This window comes from Periplaneta americana, chromosome 5 (assembly GCF_040183065.1).
Source record: "Periplaneta americana isolate PAMFEO1 chromosome 5, P.americana_PAMFEO1_priV1, whole genome shotgun sequence".
Classification (NCBI taxonomy): domain Eukaryota; kingdom Metazoa; phylum Arthropoda; class Insecta; order Blattodea; family Blattidae; genus Periplaneta; species Periplaneta americana.
Genome location: NC_091121.1, coordinates 126110053 through 126130023, shown reverse-complemented (window position 1 = coordinate 126130023; position 19971 = coordinate 126110053). Strand labels below are relative to the sequence as shown.

Below are 19971 nucleotides of genomic sequence, written 5' to 3'. Positions count from 1 at the left end.
GGGAGAAAGAAGAATAAAATGCATACAATTTTCTGATGATATGGCATTAGCAGAAGAGGAGATGATACTAAGGGATATGCTACTGGAGCTAAATGACAGCTGTGAGCAGTATGGGATGAAGATAAATGCACATAAGACGAATACCATGGTCACAGGAAGAAAAATGAAGGTAAACTTGCGAATTCTAAATGAGGTAATAGAGCAAGTGGACAGCTTCAAATACTTGGGGTGTACTATATGCAGTAACATGAGCTGCTGCCAGGAAGTCAAAAGGGATATAGCAATGGCCAAGGAAGCTTTTAATAGAAAATAAAGCATCTTCTGCAGATGTCTGGAAAAAGAATTAAGGAAGACTAGTGAAGTGCTTTGTGTGGAGTGTGGCATTGTATGGGGCAGAAACATGGACATTATGACGAAGTGAAGAGAAACGACTAGAAACATTTGAAATGTGTATATGGAGAAGAATGGAGTGTATCAAGTGGACATACAATAAGAAATGAAGCTATGTTGGAAAGAGTGGGGTGAAGAAAGAATGATACTGAAACTGATCAGGAAGAGGAAAAGGGTCCCTGGCTGAGAAGAAACTGCCAACTGAAGGATGCATTGGAAGACATGATGAACGGGAGAAGAGTTTGGGGCAGAAGTAGATATCAGATGATAGGCGACATTAAGATATATGGATCATATAAGGGCCAAAGAGAAAGGCAGAAAATAGGAAAGACTGGAGAAAGCTGGGTTTGCAGTGAAAGATCTGCCCTTTTGCAGAACAGTGAATTAAATGAATATTTAATAAATCATTGTTGTCATAGCAACTTCCTTCTTCATAGATCATGATATCAAACTACACATCATTACAGATCTGATGTTATTTCTTTATTAAATTGTTCTATAATACTGTCGTACAAAAAAATAACGTATGAAACACATACATTTATTGCATTTGTCAAAATTAGGAAACTCATTTGCTTGTTCCCTAAAAATTGAACTTGTTTCATAATATACTATTACATTCATTAAATGATAATTACTTACTGGATTATAAACAGGAAGCGAAGCCATTCTATGGCAGAAAAAACTAGCTATTACTGAAAGAAAAAAAATCAATAGCATTAAATGATATACATTTACTAACTACAAATACTGAGTAGGTAAAGTAGTAATTAAATAATTAATTACATCAAGTAAGGGTTTGACTAATAAAATATCTACTGTCATATCTTTTGATTTCTTCTTTTTATAAAATCCCAACATTAAAACCAGATTTTCTAACAAGGGGAGGACACATTTTTTGGATCGCCGATTTTTATGATTATGTTTTGAATGAAAGTTAAGGATTCAAAACAAATTACAGCAAAACTAAATTGTACAATGCTGTCCTATTAAGGCAGTGAAGGTGTTGTTTGCTGCATCTGTTTCATATACCAAACTTCTTTCCACTTCTACCAAGTAGCTGTGATGTTTCAGATCTTAAATTGCTGGACTGGTAATGAACTGTTTCCCTCCTGCCCTTATCCCTGTCATTTTTGACATGCTTGTTTAGCCAATATTTAAAATAATACACATTAGAAAAAGAGAGATATTCCTTTTGTTCTAACGCAGTATCCTACTTTGAGTGATACTACCTTAACATTATCCATATCCTGAGTTTACATTTAAAGGTACTTTTCTATCTTGTAGAGGAAAAAAATAGTATTGAAATCTTCAACAATTCTACAGTCACACTTTCTTCTATTCAGAGAAGTAGCTATGTTATTAGAGAGAGACTACTTTTGAGTTGGCATTATCATAAAAACTAAAATGGTTATGCCAGCTTTATGTATGTAGTCTAAGGTGACCAATCGTCCCCAAGTTTCGTGGACAGTCTTTGAAATAAGTACATCTCCCAGACTGATTTTGTCCCATTGCATAGTGGTCCAAAACATAAATTTAGTGGAACAAACTAATAACTTTTCACCTAACTAACAGATTTTTATGAAACTTTGTACAGTAGTTACATGTAGTATATTTGTTATGTATACAAACTCTGATTACGTTTGTATAAGGGGAACTACTTCTTGTAGGGGAATGCAATTAGACTAAATAACTTTTCTCCTAAGAGATATTCATGATATTTTATACAGTAGTTACAGGTAGTATATTTGTTTTGTTTACAAACTCTGATTACGTTTATATAAGGGAAACTACCTATTATAAGGCGTGTATTTAGACAAAATTAACAAGTTTTCTTATACTTAAGAGATTCTCATGAAACTCTATATGGTAGTTGCAGATAATATATTTGTTTTGCATACTAACTCTAATTACGTTGCATAAATGAAACTACCCCTGATAGGGGTGGATTTAGAAAACATTAATAACTTTTCTCCTATCTAACAGATTTTCATGAAACTTTATACAGTAGTTGTATACAAACTCTGATTACATTTGAGTAAGAGAAACTGTCCCTTATAGGAGGGTGTACTTAGACAAAATTAACAACTTGAGTATCTAATAGGTTTTAATTTATGTAGAAATTGAGGTTTCGATATAATTAACAATTTCTTTTCATTTCTTAATATTTCCGCAGATTTGTTTTACAAATTGTAATCTTACTGGGCGACAATATCTAGAGAAGGATGTTCTTGGATTTTGCCAGAGTATCTTTTCAATGGAATCTGTTTTGGTTACCAATCTCAATGAAGGCACGATGTTAGTAACATATCAGAATCCATCGCATTCAAGTCTTCGAAAAATGCTTGCTTATAAAGGGAATGACTGGATCTAGTCAAACCCCCATTTATGAATTATTTGAAATGAATAGTTATTGTCTTTCTTTATTGTACTAGGTATGACTTTATTTTATAAAATACATTATAGGTCTATGTTCAACTGCTATACCAAACAAATTTTGTAATCCTATTTCTGCAATTTCTTCTGTAACGGTAATTGATTCTTCTTTGGGGTAACACTGTTTATCACTTCTAAAATTTTGTTATGAGCATGGCATATTTCAAAATTTCTACTTCTATCCCCTTTTCTCAGACACACTATTGGTGTTTAGTTAGTTTGAGGTTCACTATCAATGCCAGAGCTTCTTCTGGAATGTATGAAAAAGCATGAATAGATGTAGGCATATTGGTAGTTCTTCTGAACTATATTAAGTAACCACAGAGTTACAGCACAAAGAAAATGACAGACTTGCAGGCACTTAATGACAAGTGAGTAAGAATGCTGGGTGGTCAAAATGTGGTAATGTTACAGTCCTCTTATCTTGCTCTGCAGACACCTCCACTGATTAAGATCATCAATTGAGGGTTACTCAGTTATACAGGAAAAATAATTTAAGGGTTTTATTTAATTTTTTGACACGTGATTTCCCTATTTTTTCCTCCTAAATATGGATTTTGGACCACTGTGCATCGGCCCAAAATTATTATTTTTTTTCTCTAAAACCCATACACCATAAATGAACTTAAAGACTACATAAGAGGTGCTACAAAGTCGGTCAGAGGTGAATAACTTGTGAAAGTAAATAACAATTTCATAAAAAGATATGAACAATGTGTTGCAGCACAAATGGGGACATTTTGTGCAACAATTATGAGCTAGGTAAGTAAAATTTCTACAACTCTTATTGTATGTATTGAATCAGAGCCAAGGATATAGACATATGCACTGTGGTAACCAAGTCATAACTCGACAGGGACTGGCACCACATATCTCCTCCGGATCACAATAAATGCTCTCACTGTAGTTGTAATATTAAAAGAAATTTTTGACGAAGTCAAAACGTGTGTATTTATTTTGTTTATAGGCCTAGTGAATAAAATTTCTGTATTTGTAAATTGAATATCAAGAATAGATATGCATTTCACACTTTAATAGTAGCCAACTAATTTATATTCTTATCAGTGATTCTATAATGGCTGTCCCCACAACTTCCAAATATATTGTGCTTTAATGTACATAGTAAGCTTAGGCCTAGAGCAAACTTTTCCTTGTAAGCCCACTCTATTACTGGTACTTTATAAAGTCACTTCAATATGATATCCAACAAACAATAATAAGACTTGCAACTCTCTTAAAAGCTTTTTGTTAACTATTAGTTTGTCAAACTGTAAGGTAATGTAATTTTCTGGAGAATTACTCCTTAATGTTTGCTTAAATGCAAGAATAGGTAATTTGGTAGGAAACATTGGCTAATATGATGGATACCATAGAGAATCAGTGTTTGTTCAGGTTTTTGGTATGCCTACCAAAAAAAAAATATATGAAAGGGATACCAAAAACCTGAACAAACAAAACCTAACCTGTCACTGATCCTCGACAATATCATTGATGTCCGTCATATTGACCAACATTTTCTACCAATATAATGAAAGACTATAAATCTTTAAAAAGGTTTTACTGGACAAGAAAATGGCCCCAATACCAAATAAAACAAAAGAGTTTAAAAGACAATGTACCTATAACAGAAGTCAACTCATTGCACAATAGTGTAGGCACCATTTCCTCTCTAGCTCAGTGCTGTTCCTTAGGGTAAAAACATGTTGGAGTTGTTCATCCCATCTCTCCAAGTAGCACACTTCGACATTCATCTCGCTTCAGGAGAACATAGTGAAGCAATTCAACTTGCCACAATTCTCGCCATTACGCAGACAATGAGTAACAGGTGTGAAATTCTCCATAAACACAACATGATAAATACTAATTAATTTATTAGTCGTACCTATTAGTACTTAAAAATGTTCACAGATTCTGAGAGTGATAGTGATTTATCTACGAGTAGTGCAATGAAATGGTGGTTACTTTCCAACAGAAGAAGAAAATACAGCGTGTATCCAATCAATATGGAACGCATTAAACTTGGTGAATTCTATATATTATACCAGCAGCTTAAGGCATTTCCAGATAGATTTTACGAATATTTAAGAATATCTCAGTCAATGTTCAATTACACCTTGATGCTAATAGAACCTAAAATCCAAAAAGTGTACACTAACATACATAACAACCAATCAATGCTGAAGAGAGGTTGGTAGTGACTCTCAGGTAATTAATAATTATACAGTATATAATAATGCAATATTATCAAAATTTATTACTTATTATTAACAAAAATCTTTCATTGTCACTCACAATAAGAAACACACATTCTTTCAAAATACTGTACAGAAGTTGTGACGTCAATATAAACACTTTTTGTTCTGAAAACAAAATTAATAATAATAATAATAATAATAATAATAATAATAATAATAATAATAATAATAATAATAATAACTATAATAATAATGATAATGATAATGATAATAATAATAATAATAATAATAATAATGGCTTTAAAAATGAACATAATATAATAATCAATTAAGAACTGCAAGATTAAAAAAAATAAGAAAAGAAACTGTCCAACAAATTAACAGAAAATGAACTAATTATTGCTACTGAGAGTCTTTATTTATCTCATTTACAGTAACAGTTGTAAAGTTTTGGTATGATTTATTTCCTTTCAATCTTATACCTTGCAATGATGCCAGAGATGGCCATGGTATTTCTGAAGTCAGCTGAGGTGAGAGTGGCACAGAAATGGTTCTTTCTGCACTTTGAACGCCATATCGTCATTGTTCCTGCAATAACTCCTATGTGCAAAATACAAAATTTTTCAGTAGGAAGAAAAAACACATTTATTCATGCTAAGGCAGTGATACATAGGACATTGTGAATTCTTACATTTTCGAAAGAAAGAAATATAATTACATATAGGAGAGTTCATTATTTGCTGTATCACTATTTAAGTTATTTAATACAGCAAAAATCTGAAAATCGATAAATATGTCACATGCAAGTTATTGCAGTAACAACGACAATGTGCTTTCTCCATAAGCACTTGCTGAACATTTGAGTAGCTTAATATCAAAGACGGACATCTGACCTCGATCAAAATTCAGGTAGCTGTGGTTTTTTTATACAATTTTTCATGCTCTTTCCAGTTATAGTGAAGCCATATGCAAACTCTAATACTACATTTATAAAATAAATTGTGTCAAATATTACAAACAAAACTATGGAGACGACAGATGTCCGTCTTTGATATTAAGCTACTCATTTATTCTGAACATCATCTTGTCAACCGGAGACAGTTTCTTCACATGCGATAACAGAGACATAAAAAAAGCAATGTCTACTGTACATCATTTTTGTCCAGAGTCCAGATGTTATTTTTTCTTTTCTCATATTATGTTTCTCCCTCTCTATTCGCAAAAGCTCTTTGCCTATAAAATCATTTGACTGCACTCGTTTTCTGTACCCTTGTTGTGCATTATAATTATCAGCACCGGTAGGAGACCTACATGAAGGGGCGTCGCTTGTACTGGCAGAAGAGTGGTGAATAGTTAGGAATTCAGAGAATGGACGAGGAGAGGGGAAATGTTCAAATCAACGGTGCTTTGGGTGTCACCTGTTTCAAAATTGTCGTCATCTTCAGATTGATCCCCTACATTAAGTATTAAATTTCCACTCATTGGTCTTTTTTTCAAACTCTTGGAATAAGGCCATTGCATGGTCTCTTCAGGTGCAGGATCTCCGATTTCGGTTCAGGTAGTTTGTCGAAGTGAACCTTAAACTGTTACTTTAGAACTTTCCAAACTCTTTTAGCTTGTTCAGCTGAAAAAAAAAGTCGATTTAGGCCTATTCTAATTTTAAATTATTATGGTAATATTATATCCACTTGTGCTAAACCCTGTTAACTTTTTCTAGTCTCATTCCATTGAGGTTCTGTTTTTACATCACAATAATTTTGTAAGAATTATTAATTAATTAATTGTTTTTTTGTTTGTACGTTTGTTCGTTTATTTATTTATTTACTCATTTACTTATTCGTTCATTCATTTCTCTCATTCACTCATTTATTTATTTATTCATCCACTCACTCGCTTACTCATTAATTCTTTCATTTATTTATTTGTTTGTTTGTTCGTTTATTTATTTATTAATTCATTTCTCTCATTCACTCATTTATTTATTCATTCATTAACTCATTTGCTGACTCCCTTACTCACTCATTCATTCTTTAATTCATTTATTTATTCATTACCGTATTATTAATTTGTTTGTTTGTTTTTTTGTTTGTGTTTGTATGGTCGTTTATTTATGTATTTATTCATTTATTCTTTCATTCACTCATTTATTTATTTATTCATTCACTCAATCAATAATTCTTTCATTTATTTGTTTGTTCGTTTATTTAATTACTCATTTATTCACTTATTATTCATTCACTCATTTGCTTACTCACTCATTCATTCTTTGATTAATTAAGTAATTTATTCATTGACTAGTATTAAGTTGTTTACTTGTTTGTATGTTCATTTGTCCGTTTATTTATTTATTTATTCTCATTCACTCATTTATTTATTGATTGATTCATTCATTCACTCACTCAATTCTTCCATTTATTGATTTGTTTCTTGTTTGTTTGTCCGTTTATTTATTTATTCATTCACTCAATAACTCATTTAGTCACTCCCTTACTCATTTATTCTTTAATCAATTAATTAATTCATTATTATTAATTTGTTTGTATGTTCGTTTGTACGTTTATTTATTTATTCTCATTCACTCATTTGTTTATTTATTAATTTATTCACTCACTCGCTCACTCATTAATTTTCATTTATTTATTTTTTGTTTATTATTTATTCGTTTAATTATTTATTCATTCACCCATTAACTCATTCACTTACTCCCTTATTCACTCATTCATTCTTTAATTAATTTATATAGTTCTTCATTCATTCATTCACTCATTTATTTATTTATTTATTCATTCACTCACTCACTGATTTACTCATTCACCAACTAACTTCCTCAGTCAGGCATTTATTTATTTATTTGAAATTTTCTTTTCTCCCACAGATTCCTTGCAATAGGAAACTCTTTCAAAAGTATTGCCTTCTCCTTCCGTTTGGGAGCTAGTACAACTGCTTGTATTGTTACAGAAATCACCCACTTGCTATGGCAAGTTTTACAGCCCTCGTATATGAAACCACCCACTGAAAAGGAATTCAAGGAAATTGAAGAAATATTTTATCAAAGATGGGGCTTCCCCAATTGCCTGGGTGCAATTGACGGAAAACACATTCAAATTAAACGTCCAATTCAGTCAGGAATAATGTATTACAATTATAAGCAGAATTTTTCCATTTTTGTACAGACAGTTATTGATGCAAACTGTAAATATATATTTTATTGACGAGGAATTTATGGGAAACAGAGTGATGGGGGAACTTTCCGGAGTTCTGCACTTTACAAATTAATGGAGAAACATAAACTAAACATTCCTGCTGAAGAATTTCTCCCTGATTCAAATACGAAATTGCCTTACGTTTTCATTGGTTATGAGGTATATCCTTTGTTAACAAATTTATTGAAACCATATGCTCGCAAAACTCTGGACGAAGAGAAGGAGTTATTTAACAAGAAACTGTCGACGATGCGAAAAACTGTGGAATGCAGCTTTGGAATATTATTCATGAAATGGAGAATATTGTACAAAGCAATAGAAACGCGTCCTGAAACTGTGGAGGCTATTGTTAAAGCTATTTGCATTCTCCATAATACAATAATTGACAGAGAGAACATAACAAAATGACATTGCAGAGATCTCAGCTGGCAGTCAGATGTCTGATATTCGAGTGTTTAGGGGACACAACTATTCAACAGTTGAATCTGTTTCAGTGAGAAATGCCTTTAAAGATTATTTTTCTATCCACCAAAGGAGATGCAATGTGGAACTTTAAATACTCTGCAAGCAGAGCCTGATTTAGGCAGAATCATTCTTGGACCGGAAAATGAGAAGGAAGGTACTGCACTAAAACTTAACATACTATTTTGAAATTCAGATATACTTATTTATTTCAGTACATTTCTACATGTTGCAAATTATTCTACAATGTGTCAGTGGACACTGCGAATTCAGTGCTACCAATGATAAATTTCAGATAATGAAAAGCCTAAATAATAACAGTTTTCAATTTGAAAATAAGAAGCGTAAGGGTGGCAGATCATTAAACCCGGTCCTGTCTACAGGGTTGACAGTAAAAAAGTATTGCACTACCGGTACATTGTTTGTTTTCTGTTTCATGAAAGTTGATAAAATACAGATTTAATATAAATTCTAACAGTACATTCCCAGACATTTGAATTTCCTGTGTTTAGCGTAATAATTGAGACATAATACTGTGTGGGTTAAATAAAGATATGAATGGGTGATGTAACTTATTTATAAATTCATTTCACTTTAATGTAAGAAATTATAGTGAAATGTATTAATTGTAGAGTTCCTAATAATTATTCATATCGATCTCAAATTACAGTTTAGCTCAATTTATCTTTTCAATTTTTTTTTTTAAATTGAACTAATGAGTAATCAGAACAATGATAAAAATGCATGAAAATATAGATGTACTTTCTCATACCTGTGGCACCGCACTTGGCAGCAGCCTCTTCCCAACATTTGTCAGGAACATATCTGTTATGGTGAAATTTGTGACGCTGGTCCCATATAGGAGGCCTGATGAAAATTTCACTTATTAATTGCTCATTATCCATGGCTGTAAATCTACATGGCAATATTTGTTATTAATAAATAACAATGTACACAGCCAGCAGTATCACAATTGTGCATTTATATTGAGGGGGTGGATAGAGAGAATCATGACGTTCCGTTGCAACAACCAACCAATCAGAGCACTGGTTTCAGACAGCTGCATCTTGGAAATCAAACCAGTTTAATTCCCGCTGACCGGTGAGATGCATGGCGATATGAATGGCCTCAGCATATTTTTACCCATTATGTATCGTTGGTTTGTTTCCTAATTGCCATACAGCGAGATGCGTGGCGACTTGAACAACTTCCACATGTTTTTACCCTTAGAATCCAAATGTGCAGCAAGAGTTGGAGGAGGGGAAGGAATCAGCTGAAGGCAGCAGCACCCTTTCACATGTTCAACCCTTTTAATCAATCTTTAATAAATTGTAGTAAAAATAAACTCTTTAAAAGTGTGCATTTTATTTATTTTAAGAGAAACTGTATAATAAATAAATTATTTTTCAGTTTAATACAGCAAGCATGATATTGTACTTTTCTATTTCGTATTACATTTTGAAGTAAATTCTCTTTTTATTATTTCAAAATTATTGAGAACATAGAGGCCTATAATGTAATTTTCACTATGACAAAATTGAAACAAATCGAACCCACTTCTAATATTTAAATCATGTCTTATTATCCCTTTGTTCAAGTCTCGCCAATACACTAAAATTAATTACCTATATTGTATCCGATGCTGTATGTAACAAAACTAATTATTATTATTTATAACATACGAAACATATTATTCTTTCTGTTACAAGAGTAAAGAAAATTATTTTATTAAAATGTTAAGTAACAAATGATAAAAAGTTATATTAGCTGATCTTCAGCATTTGTTTTTCCCTTACTAACTTGTCAATGTCAGGTATCATTGTTTGTGTAGAACACAGTCGAAGGACACATTGTAAATTATGGTCAGAAAGTTGGCTTCTGTGATGGAATTTAGTAATCTTCAGAACGGAAAATAACTGCTCACACATACATGTCGTCCCTAACTGTATATAATATATATAACATTTGGGCAACTCAAATCAAGAGATGGATTCAGAACATCTCAAAATGTGTGCATCAGTGGCTGACCATGACAATATCTTTGAAAAATATTGGAGTGCAAGAGGTCAAATGACTTTATTGTCAAATGGCTGGCATTAGAAAACAACAACAACAACATTTGGGCAGTGAGCCTATGTGAACCTTTGTTGGGGAAATGTATTATAAAACTCAATGAGGTTATCTTTATGTTTAAATTTATCTTTCAAATCTATGCATTTTGCAAATCAACTTTCATTTCATATTCAGCACTTCCCATGTTATAGGCCTACTCCATAGAAAATGGAGTAGTAAAAATGTGAAAATGCCGCTGGAGTTTTCCCATGTCCTGGAATCTAGATTCAATTCCCATATAAGTTAAAGATCCTTTAGTACTTGGGAAAATTCTTCAAATGTTTGTGGTTGGATAGTTTGAAATACCAAAGTTAACTTTAGGGCTCTCTTTAATTATTGGATGAGAGCAGTTTATTCTTCTCCCTCATAGTGCTCTTAATCATTCTCATCACAAGTGGAATACTGGAATTGCAGGTTAAATTTCTTTCGATTTAGTACCTTGTATCTTGCCTCAAACCAAGCACCTGGACATTCTTCCGTATTTTTTAAAAAGGAATGACTCTTCCAACAAAGCGAAATTGTTCAGAGTTGACGTCTTTCGTGCTCTTCCTCTTCGAATATATTCCTACTGACCAGCCGTCATTGTGCTCTGAAGCGAATGTGTTGCCTTGGTTCAATACACTAAAAAGTATTCCTTCCACAGCCAATAACTTGGTGCTCTGAACTAGTGCAGTTGACGTTGGCTGACCTATAACAATAGTCACTGAAAAATATTAGATTGTAGGGGATAAATTACTTTAATATTCTTCCCTTATTTTTATTTTGGAACATAATCTAGAAGATACTTCGGTGGGCATATTATTCTAGAACTTCTGAGTCTTGGTAATGTTTTTTTGTGGTGTAGGAGATTTTTGAAATAGGTACTGGAGATTGCAAAACTTCACTTCTTTCTTCTCCAGTAAAGAAACTTGCAGGGAGAGGGTTTCTTTCAGGACAACCTTCATTTTGGTTCCTATCAGGTGAAATTTCATTTTGAGGTTGAGTTCCTTGCCCCATTTTCTTTGTAGGTCCAAGATCATGTGCTGAAACAGTGGAAGGCATTTCTTCATTTTGAGGTAGAGTTTCTTGTTCAAATTCCTGTGTAGGTGCAAGGTCACGTGTTGAAACTGTTGTTTCTTTTCCATCTGACAGGCGAATATGAGCATTTTCAGCATTTCCACGAAGCAATGTCACCTCCTCCACTAATGGCTCATATTTTGAGGCTCGAGTATCTCTTTTCAGAAAAACAGGACCTGAGATGAGATGCAAGATAGAGTTGAGAGTCCATTACCAGATCTAAAGTGCATGATTGAACATTCGTTCATGTGGAGTTGTATTGGTTGAGGTACAGAGTAAAGAGCATACTGAGTGAAGAGCTTCCTGTAAGGCATGTTCCCAGTGAGTGATTACAGGATTTAAGGTCTTTAGGGCTAATTCAACTCTCCTCCACAATATACCATTATACCGCTCTACATGACCATTTCCAGCACGGATGTAGGCAGTGGTTCTACTGGAAGTGATTCCAAGTGAATTTAGAAAATCCTTAAATTCATGAGACATGAAAGATGTTTCCTGGTCAAAGTGAATATAAGCTGAGGTTCTGAATAGATAGCAAAAAGTTCTTTTAAACTTACTATGACAGTAGATGAGAACATGTCTGAACATGGAAAAGAAAAAGGAAACGTCTTGAGTATTAATCTACAACAACCAAAAGGTATCTATTATGAGTAAAAGAGAGTAAAAAACCTTTAAAGTCTATGTTGAGCCATTCGAATGGTGAAGTCATTTTGATTAGTTCCTTGGTGTCAATGAAATCTAGGTTTGATGGCAGCACATACTTGACACAAGGCAGTCAGTCACATGACATATTTATTCCAGAGAATATGGAACATTTTTACTGCAGACCCAATGATACAGACAAGTCACACCAGAGTGACAGAAGGTAACATGCACTTCATTCAGTTTCTCTGTATAACTGAACAAATTCTTGAAAGGGCAACAGCAGCTACATTAAACTTCCCAGGTCTGTAGACAATGTCATACTGAAAACAAGACAAATCCAACTTCCATCGCATGATTCTTCACTTTCCCAGAACGATTATTGTCACACATAAATGGAACTGATCTCTGGTCAGTTATCACGACCAGATTGAGTTAGGGTAGCAGCAATAGCACTCTCCGAAGTATCTGTTTCCACAATGAAGGGGATTTCAGAATTGATACATGTCACAACAGATTTTTCTATCTCAGTTTTTACATCATGAAAAGCTTTGAGAACTTTCTCTGAGAGATTTGGGGAGAGTCGGGTAGTATCGGACAGTGCGTTTCTTTCATCTACCACCATATGGTAGTACCTGAATGACATGGTTACGTTTCTCTATGCGACATCACAGAAACGTAACCATGTCAATCAGGTACTATCATCGTGTGGTAGATGAAAGAAACTCACTGTCCGATATTACCCGATGTCCGATACTACCCGACTCTCCCCTAAACAGGGAACATGCAAGAGGTAACATCTTAGAAGAGAATTGGAGAATGAGAGAAGAATAATGTGAAAACATTTCTAGATTCCTTCTTAAGGATGCAATGTCCTGTGGTGGAGGCAAGTTCCTTAGAGGTTGAGGAGATCAGGATCAGGCTTCACTGTTTTATTGGCAATTTGACAGTGCAATAATGTGATAGATCTTAAGGATAATGAGCATTTCTCATGGTTCAGTGTCAGATTATAGGCTATTTTCGAGCTTCAATTTTCATCATGCTGTTTCAGAGTATTTCCACAAACTGTGACATCATCTAGGCCTAAATATGAAAAAGTATCTCTCAAATTTTCAGTACCAATGATATCAATAAAGGTACGGTCACACGTCGCTACTTTTGCAGCGCTACTTTTACACTGCAGCTGCAAAAGTTGCATGTCGTGTTCACACGTAAGCCAAAAGTAGCGCGCTGCATGCTACTTTTCGTGCTGCGCAACCCGAGTGCTGCAAAAGTTGCAACTGGAGGTTGCGAGTCTGTTCACACGCAAGGCGCTACTTTTGCAGCCGCAGTCATGCTGCAGGTTCCCATCACAGTGTTGACTTCTCAGTATACATTTTTGTGGTTATGTTCGCATTATTAAGAAACTCATGCGAAAGCTTCCTTATCTATTATTTGCTTTTCTGTCGTATCTAGTATTCAGAAATTGACATTATTTTTACTATAAAGCTTTTAAAAACGCCTATATACTTAAATGATAACCAACAGTATATTCACGTAATCAATGTTGGCAACCCTCCTGTTTGGAACTACACTACGGAAAATTTAAAAAATGAATTATATCGTCAGCAATTATGCTCAGATTGTGTTGTGTATTTAATAACTGTTACAAATAATTTATTTTCATCACATTTAACATTAAAATATATCCAAACAATAAAAGTACCATTGGCACATTTGGGTGGTAACACTGGTTGCAACCGCAGCAAAAGTTTCAACAAAACTGATATCAAAAATGCTGCGGCTGCAACCCTGAGAACCCTGTTCACACGTCGCTACTTTTAAGTTGCATGCAGCATGGAAAAGTAGCGGGCAGCAGGTTCGGCAGCCGCTACTTTTCGGGTTGCACAGTTGTTCACACGTCGCAGTACGAGAGTTGCGCAGTTTTTTATACTGCAGCGCTGCAAAAGTAGCGACGTGTGATCATACCTTAACTCGTTGAAAAACTGCAACACCATTAGTGACACCAAATGGTATCCTTTTAAACTGATACAGTTGTCTACAGGCCTCAAAGGCAGTGTACTGTTTATCCTCTTCCTTTATAGGAATATGATGATAAGCACCATAAAGGTCTAAGACACACTGTATATTTCATTATTAGCCATTTTGTTAACTATATTCTCGATCCTAGGCAAGGGATGCACATCTAACAATGAGAATCAATGATGGTTTGGGAATAATCAACCACCATTAGCTTTTTCTGGTGCTCTTTTGAAACAACTAATATTTGAGCCCTCCAAGGATAAAGACTGGGTTCTATAATATATTTTCCAAGAAGGCGATCCACTTCTACTTCTATAGGCCTAAACTTTGAATCACTGTCAGAGAGATGATAGACTTGATCGCAATGGCTTTGCAGTCCTTCTTGAGATTAGCAAACAATGAGGTTGGCTGAACATGAGGATTATAAGACTACAGACTGCAAGGGGTGTCATATCACCTCCAGATAGGCCTACTAACTTGATACTAGACGTCTTTTTAGTAGGACATGACCAATAATGATATCTGAACAAAGGTCTGGTAGAAGGGAAAGTTCCACATTCTTGTAAAGGTGGTTCTGAACACCAAGACTGACTCTACATTTGCCTACAATGTTCGAAGTTATAGAGGTAGAGGCCATAGATACAATACCAGATGAAGGGAGAATAACTAAATCAAGTTTGTGGGCAATGTTCTCATTAATTTAGCTTAAGCCCGGTTCAGACGGTGCGTGTTTCTGTGATGGATTCCAAGGTGGCTGTGCGGATGGGTCGCCTGCATGGTCACTCACCGTTAATAATGCGCTCTGGTGGCTCCGTGGATGGCTAGCTTGTTGGATTTCGAGGGTAGGTTCCTTGCTATTTTTCCTGGGTGCTTCTGTGCTGGTTCAGTGTTACCAAAATAGTTGTTCTCCAACTAAATCTTTTTTTTATGTATTTCTTAGTTTCTAAGGATAGAATAATCAAATATAGAACTTTAGTTGTTCTAAACTTCTTGTTTAATTGCTTTGTTGCTATTGTTAATGTAGAATTTTAGTTGTTTTCCACTTATGATTAGTTTCTTATTTATCATGAGTGTTATCTAAACTGTTCTGGGACCTTGGGAGCGAGAAAACAACAGTGTGGATCAACCTCGGGAAGGTTGCAGAAGCTACTATTTTAAGGGGAGAAGATGGTATTTTTGATGAAAGTTACTAAATAAAAAAAAAATTCTTTAAAATACTCTGTGATATGTGTGGATCGCCATTTTTAAACTTCCTGCATTATGGATTTTAAATCACTCGCCCACTTTTATTGTTGTTTCCGGTAAATTAAATTTTCAAAAAATGGTTTTTTTCTTTAAAATACCCTTTGATATGTGTGGAATACATTGCATAACATTTTGTGGGTATTTGTGCCCTTATTGGATGTTGAGACGTCATTTTTAAACTTCCTGCGCTATGGATTTTTAAATCACACGCCCGCTTTTATTGTTTTCCAGTAACTTAATTTTTTTTGCTACATTGCCAGACAAAATGAATATAATTATTTCTGAACTATTAACGATACATGCATGATATTTAGAACACACATTCTTTAGACTATTAGGAAACTTTTCTCTGTAACAGAATTTTGTTAATTGATTTCATTTAAAAAATACGTGCGTTTGTTTGCAAGAAAGGAAATCAGAAAATTGTTATTAAATTGTAATTGTTTATTTTACCGACGTAGGGACTAATATCAAAATTCCGTTACAGACAGTTTGTAGAACATACTTTTGCAAATACATTGCAAAAACTGTTTGAATCTATCTTTAAAAACGGTTTAGATATATCGGTTTTAGTACAATCCTGCATTGGGTTATTTTTTTTCAAATTTGGGCCCCCAAATAATTTTTTTTTTTCAAAATATTTTTATTTGGTTGAGTTGCCACAGCTATGAACTCTCTACATACAAAAAATTAATAATTTACACCAAATAGGAAAAAAGTTTTGAAAAATACCATCCTCTCCCCTTAAGAGAGCAAGTCGAAATTTTTTATTATGAATTCCTACGGTTGGACCAGAGATCAAGTCAGAACTTTAATTGAGGCGTACAGAGAAGAGACATGTTTATATGCTATACAAACAGCATTGTTAAGACATCTTGGCCCGTATTTCTACGCAGTAACCATTTTCGGCTCCACATTCTACTCTTTTTAATTTGATCCATCTCCTCAGCGTTCAAAGCTAGCAAAACAGCGAAGGCTGCTGAACGTCTTCTTCGTACAACTTCCATATTTTGATGTTTATTCCCAAATCGTACCGCGCCAGCATCTCCAACTTCCAAACTGGGATCCAGCCAAAGAGTTTGTAATACTTCAAACTCTTTGGATCCAGCATGCAAGGCAGCTCGCTCCGTGTGAACGAAAACCATCACCGCAGCCACCACGGAACCCAGCACTGTAGCCACCACGGAACCCAGCACTGTAGCCACCACGGCACCCAGCCTGCTAGCCACCTTGGAATCCATCACAGAAACACGCATCGTCTGAACCAGGCTTTAGAGAGCTCCCCATATCAACCAGGCCATAGACCTGTTTTCCATTAACAACAGCAGATACAGTACTCTTTAATAGGTCTGTGGGGGCAGCAGCAATACCTACAAAACCAAAAACAGCATCCGAGAGCTTTGATTTGGGATTGTGATGAAAACTAGATTTGGAAACTCTTGCATAGTGGCCATGTTTGCCGCAAGAATTACAAATAACATATCATGCCGGGCCCGTATTATGTGCATGTTTTCTATTCCCATAGAAGAAACAGCTGAAGTAGAATCATGTTTAGTCAGGGTTGAAGTTAAAAGTTCTTGACAGGGCTGAGACTGACAGCATTAGGCCTAATATTAGAAGGCGAGCAGAATGACAGAGATTGTTGAAGAGCAAGTTCAAGAAAGCGAGCTTGGTCATAGGCATCTTTCATTGTCAATGAGGATTTCTCTAGAAGTTGCTGACAAATGAATGGCAACTGAAGGCAACTAATAAAAGCACCTCATATATGATGATCTTCTCTATTCTTTTCCCCAGCAGTAACAGCTTTAAACAAGCAGTCCTTACTTAAAACTTTAAGTGCTTGATAATATTGATCTATAAATTCATCAGATAGTTGCCGATGAGTGGCTAACTTATGCCTAGCAAACATCTCATAACTGATTTTAGCCTACATAAATAGGCCTACTTTCAAGAACAGAGCTTCATCAAAAGATTCACAATTACTCACATGCTCACAGACTTCGGGAGAAGCATGACTGATGAGAATACAGAATCTCTTTTGGTCAGTTGGCTTAGGAATTAAGCTAGATACAAAATTGTGTGTGTGCAATGAGTCCTATCCTTGGTTGCAGTAGGCCTACTTGAATTTGGGTCAGAGTTAAATTTTTCGGGTTTTAGAATCCTTTCCATCTTACAATTCCTACTAACTTAAATTTTTGTTCAATAAATTGTAATGAAAGACTATAAACTTTTATTGGCACTACTACCAAATAAAACGAGTTAAAAAGACAATGTAACTTATCTATACCGTAACAACAGTCACTTAAGAATACAAAACTGTATGGAATTTAAAAAAAAGGCACCCTAAATAAGGGTTCGACAGATCGGTCTACTAATCAATTCACAATGAACAATGATTAAAACAATTATGTGACAATTTGAAAGAAAAAAAAAACATTAAGATAAGAAATGATAAGAAAACATAGGAAATCATCTACAATAAAATTTTCTTCGGTACAAATGATTACTATTTATAGCTAAGGATGATTTTAACACATGAGATCCTATGGCATCAATCATTGCATCAGATATTTTAAATTGTTTAAGTTGATTTAAAGTTTCTTGTGGGATCGTACCACGGGCACCGAACATGAGCCCAAAAACTGTCCAATTTGTGATGTGGTATTATGCTCCGAGATGCTGACAACAAGGCTCATAGACGACTTGTTTTTCACGACACACTTCTTGTGGCTGTTGCTCATGCATCTCGAAACGGATTGTCGGATCAGGAATGACACCCTTATCCTTCTGCCAATCAATTATGATGATATCAGCACGTCTAGTAGAGCCATCAGAAGAGACGCAACCAACTTCCTCATAAACCTCATAGAAAGCATTCTGACGGATTGAAGCTGCGATGAGAGAACGAACCATATTATGTCTGTTGATTCGAAGCAGTTCTTCATGATGGCAGAAATTCAAGACGTGAGGAAGCGTTTCTTGCTCGTCACATCTTCATGCAACGGGGTTGAGTTAAGAGTTCTACCAGGGAGAGTACGTACAGGTATTGTATTACAGTTCATCTTAATGGCTTGCGTCTACTGACTGCTCGAAAGTCCCTTTTTGGTTGAGATCCACGAATTACCTCTCTTCCAGTGAGAATAGAAAACAACTCCCAAACCTTTACATTTAAATTGCTCCATTGATGAAAAGAATCTTCACGCAATGCTTTTCTAGTTTTTGAGAAGAAATACGTTCAGACCAATCGAAGGTAATTGGTAATTGTTTGATGCAATGTTCAATTTCGTTTGGAAGATTCCGAGTGGCTGCTACATGAGGGTTGTCAACGTGTAAAATTCTTTGACAAATATTTAAATGCTGAAGGTAAGCTTCCCACTGGGCTTTAAAGACTCCTAAACCTGGCAATCTTCTTGGTGCATATATCATAGCATCCGGGGTGTCAGTAGGAATGTTAATTATTTCCTTAACAGCACTGCGAATCAATTTGTCAATATTAGTTAGAAATTTCACTTTAAGATCTTTTAAAGGAGCACATTGGAAGGGGTAAACCAACTGAGGCCAAATATACTGATTTAAGATATTTATCTTTTGGTCCAGCATTAGTAAGAGTGAAGTGACCAGCTGATTAAGATTTTTTGTCAGTTTTTCAATTAGTTCTGCCACATTAAATTTTATTTCATCATTAAAAGTAATGCCAAGATATCTGATGACTTCATCTGATTTGAGCAAGATATCTTGTCCATCGATCAAGGTAAGGGAATCAGAGCAGAGACATCCTTTACTATATGAACCGAATTACCGAATAATAGCCTATTACTGGGCTATATATATTTTCAATTTTCATTTCTATCACTAGCTACTTATGTGTTCAGTGATATTACTACAGTGACAATGTGAAATCTGAACATATCCGATAGAAATCAAAATAATAATAAAAAAATGGCTTTTAAGGGTAGGTAAATAAAAATAAAAATAAAAATGATAATAATAATAATAATAATAATAATAATAATAATAATGGCAATTAATAATAAGGGAAAATTTCAGTACATACGATTACCGGTACCTCACTGTCAACAATTTATCTTAAACACTAAAAAGAGCAGATGTGTTTGTCGAATGCACATCATCACGCTTATGATAACACTTTTCAGTATCAATAATTTATTTTGTGTGCACAAGGTTGGAATTTTGGGGGAAGATGGGAA

At 34.5% G+C, this 19971-nt stretch overlaps 1 protein-coding gene across 7 annotated transcripts in view; it reads right to left on the bottom strand.

Annotated features, from left to right (window-relative positions):
- LOC138700161 (galectin-4-like) overlaps window positions 1-19971 on the bottom strand; it is an 85954-nt gene that overhangs the window by 65444 nt on the left and 539 nt on the right. For 3 of the 7 annotated variants that reach the window (XM_069826570.1, XM_069826571.1, XM_069826572.1), the window contains exon 2: window positions 1033-1085. The exons of 1 other annotated variant lie outside the window; for it this stretch is intronic. In XM_069826570.1, the coding sequence (XP_069682671.1) occupies window positions 1033-1059 (27 nt within the window). In that variant the 5' untranslated portion in view covers window positions 1060-1085. Of the gene's footprint in view, window positions 1-1032; window positions 1086-5503; window positions 5593-9458; window positions 9607-19971 lie in introns of those variants that run through there. 3 more of the 7 variants (XM_069826568.1, XM_069826569.1, XM_069826573.1) reach the window with 2 other exon arrangements.